Raw genomic sequence first — 8,347 nt, 5'->3', positions numbered from 1 at the left:
TTAGCGAACATTTTGACCGAGATGATTGCATTATGGCGAAGTAACCAAATTACAACGCAACTGGATAGTATCCGCTTTTGCATGCCGTGACCAAAGTGATGCGCCATAAAATAGCGTTGATTTTCGCTACCTGGTCACCTGGCTACCTGGTTATTGAACATAAGCCTCTTTGTTACCGGTGGTTCAGTGCTGCATCTATTCAATTGTGTGTCAAGCAGTTCTTTCAATAAACAATAAACAAACGACAGGACATCTGCAACCACTTAACTCAGAGCTAGAGAGATTCCAGCGGCGATTCCTTTGTTCCTTGTTCGTGCTAGTCGTCTACATGCAAAATGTTTTAAATCGCTTACGCAGTAGCATTTCACTATATAATGTATATACCAGCGAATTTTAGCCATTTAGAGGAATGGCCTAAAGCGTCGTTGATCAGAAGTCAGTCGGTCAGGGCAAAAATATTTATATATAAAGGCTAGCTGGCATATTCTGGCCTTGCCCGTGGAACGTTTTGTGCTAAGAGTTTTAGATATTACCTTTCCAATAAGTATACGCCATTTTAGTACCTTGGTGGAAATCTGGATCCCGAAAAGTAGATTTTCTTACGAACTATGACCCGTATTTTCCACCCAGATTGGATGGATTTTGTAAAAATTGTGAAACACGTTTAAAATGAATTCTCGTAAAGATTTTAGCACGAACCTATCATATATTTGACCATCATTCCAACAAAATGGGATGGAAAAAGTGTGAAAGGCCCCTCAAAACATGGAAAACATTACAGCTTTAAAACATTGAGTAATTTTCGTTAATGTACAGTTGTGCAATGCATTCACTGAAAGTTAATTAGGATTTTAGCGAGCATTTTGCCGGAAATTATTGCATTAGCTAAGTAATAAAATTACAGCGCAACATAGTGTTCCGGGAACAGACATGACACCATCCGCTCGTGTGCACTTCCTAAAATGCTGTACAGTAATATGTCGCTGGCGTTTGCCATGGTTACCTATTTATTGACCGGGAGCCTCCTAATTGGGGTGTGCCAATGGTGCACGGTATTAATTATGGGCAGACGTGTGTTTTGGCTGGCGCTGCCCATGGCCAGCGGGAAAGCATCATTCGAGTAGGATTTTATGAGTAATCAGCAGAGTTAAGTGCACTGCGACCGCCTTTTAGAAAACTAAGGGAATAGCTCATTTTGTGAATTTTGGATCAACTTCCAACATTCGTTAGTTGGTTTCCAGTCATAGCCTGGGTTGCTGTCTGGTAGCAACAATAGCAGGCCAGGAAGCTAATTAGGAACGTTTTGATTTACATGCCTAGGTCCTAGTCCATCAAATCTTGCCGCTGTCCAGAAGGGTGATATCCTACTTTTTTGCTAAATCGTCAGCCTCGTTTCTCGGAATTCCAGCAAAGCCTGACACCAATCAGAAAGTTACCCTATTGGTCTTGCATGCTCATTCAGGAATTAGACTCCCGGCCGTTCCAGCTCAGACATGACCTTGTAGGCGGTCAACGCTTAGATCTCTACTTATGAATACAGTCGATTTCAAATTGAGAGATGCCAAAATATTATATTTTCCCACTGAGTCTGAGTCTGAGTAAGCGTCCGTCATATGCTTTCCTTTCATATTGTAGGTGAGATAGGTAGAGAGTCTGGTCTATTCACAATTACTAGTTGGCTCTGCGCAGCAGTGGTCGCTACCTACTTCCTGTAATTCGAATTTGCCTTGTTTTCTTCTTTTTTCGATGTGGATGTAAGCAGGTTTATCCCAGGCAGAAGTCTGTAGCCACTGAAGGATAATAACGCATTGCGCCCGAGGCACACGTGTCTGGCGAATTATGGTGCCATTGACGCTTGCGATCATTCGCTGCCTGGCGCTCCACTCTGAAGGAGACACTGCCCAGCGCTATAAGTTTCGCCTCTTTCGGTCGTAAGCCCCTCTCCAGGTGACTAAGGGACCAGCTTGGAGCTTGGCTACTTAATCCTACATAAGTGGTTGCCCAGATTCGCGTATGGGAGGACACCGATGCCGGACACCGCATAACCAACCTCTACTTGTGGTGTGGAGGCAAACTCCTTTGTACGCAACGGCATGATTACGGTGATGAGCGGGGCACCTGCTCGGCGGATACATTCTGTGTTAAAGTTAACAAGAGACCCGTTGCGCCGCAACCATCGGAAAGATTTAATTTCTATGAAAGCTAATACAATGATGGCTTAGGCCAAAAAATATATAGGTTAGCGCTCAATCGACTTTACTTTATATCCTGCGTGCTTCTTATTCATGCCATATACAAACATTTGTGTGAACACCCAAGGCCACATATTTATGGTAAGTATTCAGTATACAAACATGGTATATTTTTAAAGCAACTTAATATAGAGCTCTGCATTGCAGGAGCGACGGTCGAGTTGGGTCCTGATTTAAATACAGCAAAAGCAAATTGTGAGCTGTGAGCAAATTCTGAGAACGAGCTATCTGCCAATGCATGCAGTTCCGTAATGTGGCATGGGTGTTTGCCATGGTTACCTTTTTATTACTGGAATCCTCTTAATCTGGCGTGTTACCGTAGTCTACTATTTATGGTTGCTGCACACGGCCGACAGCTTAACTCAAATGCAATGCTTCAGTTTTTAAGAGGGAAAGGATGACAAAAAGAGCGACGCATTTATGGAACACATCAAGCATATCTTTCAATAAACAATTGGCAAGCACACCTGCAACCACTTAACTCTAGGCTAGAACTCTTGTCCCAGAGCTGAAGCTTTACTTTGTCGTTGTGGGCTGGCAATTCTTTTGTTCCAGCCTGGACGGGGTTGATGCCGATGCCGATGGCAGGTCCTGCCTTTGCATGCCAGCCCAGTCTCAAATCAGTTAAGCAGTAAGCAAAGCAAATGCAATGCCTGAAGGGGAGGCACAATGTTGGCTAAAGGGAGGTCGTTGGGGGCGGCAATGGGCAAACTAGCCCCCAGAGCTGTACATATTGGAATCTAATGCCTTTGTGAGTGGCATTAATTTGATGCTGCAGTGCTGGGCGACAGCATTTGCTGGCTGCTTGAGCTTGAGCTCGAGTTGCTCCCATGTCGCGCACCGCTGCAAATAAATCCATTTTAAGTTCATTTCTTGGAGAAAATGTGTCGCCCGCTTCGTGGCCTGCAGCTTCTTTCAAGGCCTGGGCGTTTTCACTTTCGGTTTCCAATTACACACAGCTGCGCTCACAGACCCATCTTTCTCTCTCTCTCTCTCTCTCGTTCGCTGGGTTTCTCCGCATGTTTGTGTCTAAAACACACCCAGAACACACTCACATACACACACAGTCGTTTAAAGTGTGTGGCCCGGTTTTTGATTAGCGCCCGCTCATTCTCCTGACCGTGACACAATTTCCATTGTTGAGCAACTGACTCAGCCACAGTACCAGCATCCTGATATTGAATCTTTTGCACAGTAATACAGGCCACACACACACACACACACACATACACACAAATGTCCATATGGGGCATATATAGATATATAGATGACCTGCTCATGCTATATCTCACATATATATAAATACATATATTTTATCAATTGAGCATAAGTCAAGCTGAGCAAAATTCAGGTGAAAGTTTTGAGCACTTGTTGGTGATTAAAATAAATTTTATTATCATTTGGTGATTTCATTTAAGGCTCTATCTTGTACAACATTCATTTACTTATTACACTGAACAACGAGTTTACAAAATATGTATGCAGAGGATCATGTGCACAGACTTGCAAGTAGTTCCTCTTTTATATACAATCGCTTGGCTATTGTAACCCATTTAGTTAGGTGTCCAGATGCCTTTCGCGACACGAACAAGCAGGACTCTACCTATTCCTTGAGTCGGTTTTGATTTTATATAACTTCGTATACATACTTGCACTATAAACTAGATAGACAAATTTCACTAAAACATGTTTTAAAATGCCATTTTAACTTGAGTTAAAGCGTCTTATATTAGCTAGTTGCCAAAAATTATGCTACGGGTTTTAATTTTTCATTTGGTTATTGAAGCTGTGTAATACTCAAGTTTTCATCACATTAACATAAAATGGATATGGAAACGCACAGATGCGAAAAAACATGGGAGTATACAATAAGGACACCAGTTCAAAACATTACATGCTATATTAAACATTAAATGAGAGGTCAAGTTAACATTTAGCAAAAACAGCTAATAACAAACTCTAACGCAGAATGTTCGACCGATCCGTTCAGTTCTGCAGTGCGGCACGCAACAGGCTGTCCAATGTCAATTGGATCGTTCCGTTGGCGGATGCCTGCAGTACGGATTGTGGCTTTGGTAATGCTGGAAACTTTGCGGTCGTACTCGCTGCCATTGGAGGTTCCATGCTGCTGAGGCACTCCACAACGGTGGCTGGCAAGGGCGAAGCAGGCATTGCCACGTCTGAGTTAGCGGATGTATTCAGGGCATTGTTCGCCCCGTTCCCTTTCCGCGGAGGCGATGGCGGCGTTAGCTGAAGCTCCGTACTAAGGCTGTGCTTGCCGTTAGGCGTCTTGTGCAGCGCGTCTAACTCCACTTGGGGCTCAGGCATCGCTTCCGCTTCGGCGACGGCGAACGCATCCGGCACTTCCGGCTTCTGTTGTTGCGCAATGGCGTTGTTTACCTTTTGCCATAGATTGGTGATGGTTGCATCCTTGCCGGCAGCTGCCGTGCGCTTGGCAATCCTCTCAATAAAGCTCTCGCTAACGGAGATGGCTGGAGCTGTGTCCACCACATTCTGCTGGCTACAATCGCTGCGCGTATAGGAAGTGAGACGCGGGCGGATTTGCGGTCGCTCGGCAGGCAGCTCCGGAAGTGTTGCAGAGACTGCGCGTCCTTCGCTGACCAGTTTTAGCATTATGCGACGGGTGATGCCCCGCACCAGGGATTTCTTGTCCTCGGTTATATAGGGCTCCCATTGCTTGGGTTTGGACTCCACACAGGCTACAGCCTGGCCAGGTTGGCGACGCAGTTTGGCTCGCATCGACTCAACAGCGTTCAGTGCACCAGATGGATCCGCCTTGAAACTAACAAGATCATAGACAAAATCTTTGTTGACGGCCTTAACGCGTTTCCTTATGGGTCGTTTCTCGGCGCTGCGCTCGCCAGTGTCTGGTGAAATTTGCGTGCGCGACTTACGACGCTTTTTGTTGGGCACGGGCTGTTGCAATTGCTCCTCTTCTAGTTCCTCCTTGATGACGAAGGCGGGGGCAGCGGTTGCGGCTATGGGCGAACTGGGCGCAATCTCTGGCGGTGGCTCAGTTATTGTTTTAACGCGCTTCATACGTCTCTCATAGGTTTTGGGTGCCGGCTTTGGCTCGGCAGCTAGCTCCAACTCCGCTGACTGCTCCTTATCTAACAGTATAATATCAGCATCGACATCATCGCGTGAGTACTCGCACTCATGCGTGGAGACATACTGCTCGGTCAGCCTGTCGCGATCGCCCTCAATTTTGTGTGTGAAACCCAGGTGATTGACTATGTCGTAACGGCGAAAGGCGCGGTAGTCGCATATGGTGCAGCCGAAACGGCGAGCACGATAATGGAACATGGAAATGTGGCGTCGCAGATTGCCGAGCGCGTTGAACTGCTTATTGCAGATCTTGCAACGACAGCGCAGCTGTTTCTCAATGGGCACATTGCGCTTCTTTTTTGTTTTCGATTTTGTCTCGTCAACGCTGGTCTGTTCGTCCAACTCCCGCTCCTCCTGTTCGTCCTGTTCGTCTTCGCTGTTGGACGCCTCTTCGCTAGATAAATCACTCTCCTGCTGTAGCTGCAGCTTGTCCAGCGATACGGTACGGAGCCCCGGTGCATAGTTTTCATTTTGCTCGGCCAGACCGGCAAACATTTCATTCAGCGCAGTAGAGTCAATGCTCTGCATATCCACTGCAACTGAGCTGGGGCTCTCGTCAAGCATATCCAGATTGGAACCACTGCCACCATTTGAGATGGCCTTTTGCTTCTTAACGGCTGGTGCTGGCTTGGCCAACGCCTCTTGCTTGGCGCGACAGTTTAGCAGATGCGTAGATAGCGCCGCACGACGCTCAAACGACTTCTCGCAGTAAATGCACAGCGACATGATCTTGCGCTGTTCCCCATTTGGATTAGTACGCTCGGGCACTTGTCCGACAACATCATCAGACAACTGGAGACGCTTTAGTTCACGACTTGGTCCCTTGGGCTGGACATCACCCTGCTGCATGCGGCGTTTCAGGATCGTGTTTCGCATCATGCGAATTCTTCGAGTTGGTTTTCTGACAAAGCAAAGAAAATGTAACTAGTGTCAGAGGGTGCAACCCGTGTACCCACTTGTGATCCTTGGAGAGGTGACGTATGACAGCTGCTGCCTGCAGAAAAGTAAGCGAGCAGGCTGGGCACTGAAACACAAACGCCGACGATGAATGATGCTTCTGTATGTGCAGCTCCAGTGTCTTTTGCGTCTGAAAAGTCAAGTTGCCTGGGACATACAAAGAAAAAGGAATAAATTCAAAGCCTACTCATGTTATTAACAAGATTTAGGTATTTTACATATTTCGCAGAGAATGTTCGTTTCCGTTTCGTCGCTGACGGACTGCTCAGGTGTTTCTGCCGAATCGCTACCACTTGGTCGCTCGTATTGATGTGGGTTCATCGCCTTGCCATCGGGTCCTACGATAGTTTGCTCTGGATTAAGCATGAGATGCACTTCGTTTAGCTCTGTTTTAATGCTATCATCTTGCTCGAGCTTTATCGTCTGGTAGACCGCGTGACTAGATGTCGGCACCGACTCCAGCTGCAGCACTGGCGGCAGCTGCTTACCTGCCGCAGTAGGCGCTTTCTCGCGACGTAAGCGTTCAATGACGCCACTTAAATCACGCATGCTGCCACGCATGGGACGCGCCTCGCGAGGCACCGGCGAACAGCCTGTGCTTCGACTGCGCAGCATGTGTTCAATATCCTGTGAGGCTCCTGCCTGAAGTATCATCGTGGAGTTTTGATCCTGTAAGCAATGTGACTAGTTGACTCATGAAACAAACCAATGGATAGCTTAGATTGGACACTGGCTTTACGGCTAACTCACTGCGTATCTAGTATTATAGCTCGTTACACGGGCGCTTATGCAGCAGAAGACACGTTTGTGGCTAATGAAATTGGCCAAACTGCGAAACATATTGCGGCACACGTTGCACTCATAGATGAGGCTGCATTCCTCGCTGAGCAGACGACGCACCTGTATGGGACAATAAAACTTGAATTAATGATTGGGCTAATTACAGGGCACCTACGCACACACACACAAACACCCACACACAAGCAAATATACAGTAAAAGCTCCTTTGAGCGGTCTTTTAGGGTTGCGCACTTGATTTCTCCAGCTTAGGGGATGTTCGTAAAAACATATGTGAAGGCAATAACAAAAACAGGAAAACAAACGCTATCATTTATATTCTTACATATTTCCGATAAATAAATATGAATGTTTGAAGTTTTCTAATTTGGTCAAAAGCAAACACCAAATTGTTGATGTATTGTTGTATTATCGTATAATCTGTGGGCTAGAAAACGTATGTATATGTTCCAGTTTTGTTATTTATTTGCAAGTAGGCAAAACAAAAGGATAGAGACTGCAAAATTTGGTCTGTTAAAGGAGCCATGCGCTAGGAGTAGGGCTTGTACATTGGGTTTGTTTATATTACGCCATTCTGGGACCCTGTTGGGTCACGTACGCAGCTCACCAACACGCCTACGATTCCGTTAACGCTGCCGCTTACCTCACTGGTTCCGTTTTCGTAGGCGCGTCGGGCCTCCTCGAAGCCTGTGTGGGCAGTTTGGAGGGGTCGCTGCAACAGGCTTAAGTCGTTGCCATCGCTCTCCATCTGTTGTGTATCCGAATTGCAGCGCGAGTTACGCTTCTTCATGGCTGTTGGCCGTAATTTGCTGCCGCTTGGAAAAACGCACGAGTTGTTTGTGTTATTGTGAACTGCACTTGTACGTACGCATGGGCGTATTGCACTTGTTAAAGTCTTATTTCAATTGATTAAAATCGGATTTTCAATTCGAATTTACGCATGCATATTGCACATTTTCTAATATTGCAGTTTTCGCGTATTCTTGTTCTCGCTGCTTAAAGAGAGAATTAAACTCGCTTTAATTGTGTTCTCGTCCAACATTGTTATTGTTATTAGCTAACACTGGTCGCTTAGGCACATGTACCCTCACGCTGAGAACCTTGGAAACATTTTCGCTCACGATAGCATGTTTATCGATATATCTATCACAATGCAACTTTAGTCTGCGCGCGCTTCAATGTGCTGTAAAATGTTCCATATGTACTTTTTA

General features: G+C 46.0%; 1 protein-coding gene and 1 long non-coding RNA gene across 3 annotated transcripts; one reads left to right on the top strand and one right to left on the bottom strand.

The window, feature by feature from the left end:
• The first annotated feature begins 777 nt into the window (after positions 1-777).
• Positions 778-2,716, top strand: LOC115771862. The gene is made up of 2 exons (XR_004018986.1): positions 778-2,333; positions 2,400-2,716. It is a non-coding gene; the product is annotated as an uncharacterized LOC115771862 (long non-coding RNA).
• A 928-nt stretch (positions 2,717-3,644) lies between these two features.
• On the bottom strand, positions 3,645-8,120 carry LOC115771957. Of its 2 annotated transcripts, none has more exons than XM_030717865.1 (5): positions 7,780-8,120; positions 7,089-7,238; positions 6,557-7,007; positions 6,338-6,485; positions 3,645-6,282 (listed from the first exon to the last, which is right to left on the bottom strand). In XM_030717865.1, exons 1-5 carry the CDS (start codon positions 7,924-7,926, stop codon positions 4,239-4,241), a joined length of 2,940 nt encoding a protein of 979 aa, XP_030573725.1. In that variant the 5' UTR covers positions 7,927-8,120; the 3' UTR covers positions 3,645-4,238. The 2 variants fall into 2 exon arrangements, with proteins under 2 accessions (XP_030573725.1, XP_030573726.1); XM_030717866.1 differs by lacking the exon at positions 7,780-8,120 and adding an exon at positions 7,316-7,334.
• Positions 8,121-8,347: the final 227 nt, after the last annotated feature.

This window comes from Drosophila novamexicana, unplaced genomic scaffold, assembly GCF_003285875.2.
Source record: "Drosophila novamexicana strain 15010-1031.04,08,12 unplaced genomic scaffold, DnovRS2.1 tig00000108-arrow-pilon, whole genome shotgun sequence".
Lineage (NCBI taxonomy): Eukaryota > Metazoa > Arthropoda > Insecta > Diptera > Drosophilidae > Drosophila > Drosophila novamexicana.
Note: the sequence above shows the minus strand (reverse complement) of the source record. Positions and strands in the feature narration are given on the sequence as shown.

Coding starts and splice junctions, on each gene's coding strand:
- LOC115771957 (XM_030717865.1), bottom strand. CDS start 7,926: ATGAAGAAGCGTAACTCGCGCTGCAATTCGGATACACAACAGATGGAG. Junction 7,239..7,779: donor ACGAAAACGGAACCAGTGAG/GTAAGCGGCAGC, acceptor TGTCCCATACAG/GTGCGTCGTCTGCTCAGCGA. Junction 6,486..6,556: donor GAACATTCTCTGCGAAATAT/GTAAAATACCTA, acceptor TGTATGTCCCAG/GCAACTTGACTTTTCAGACG.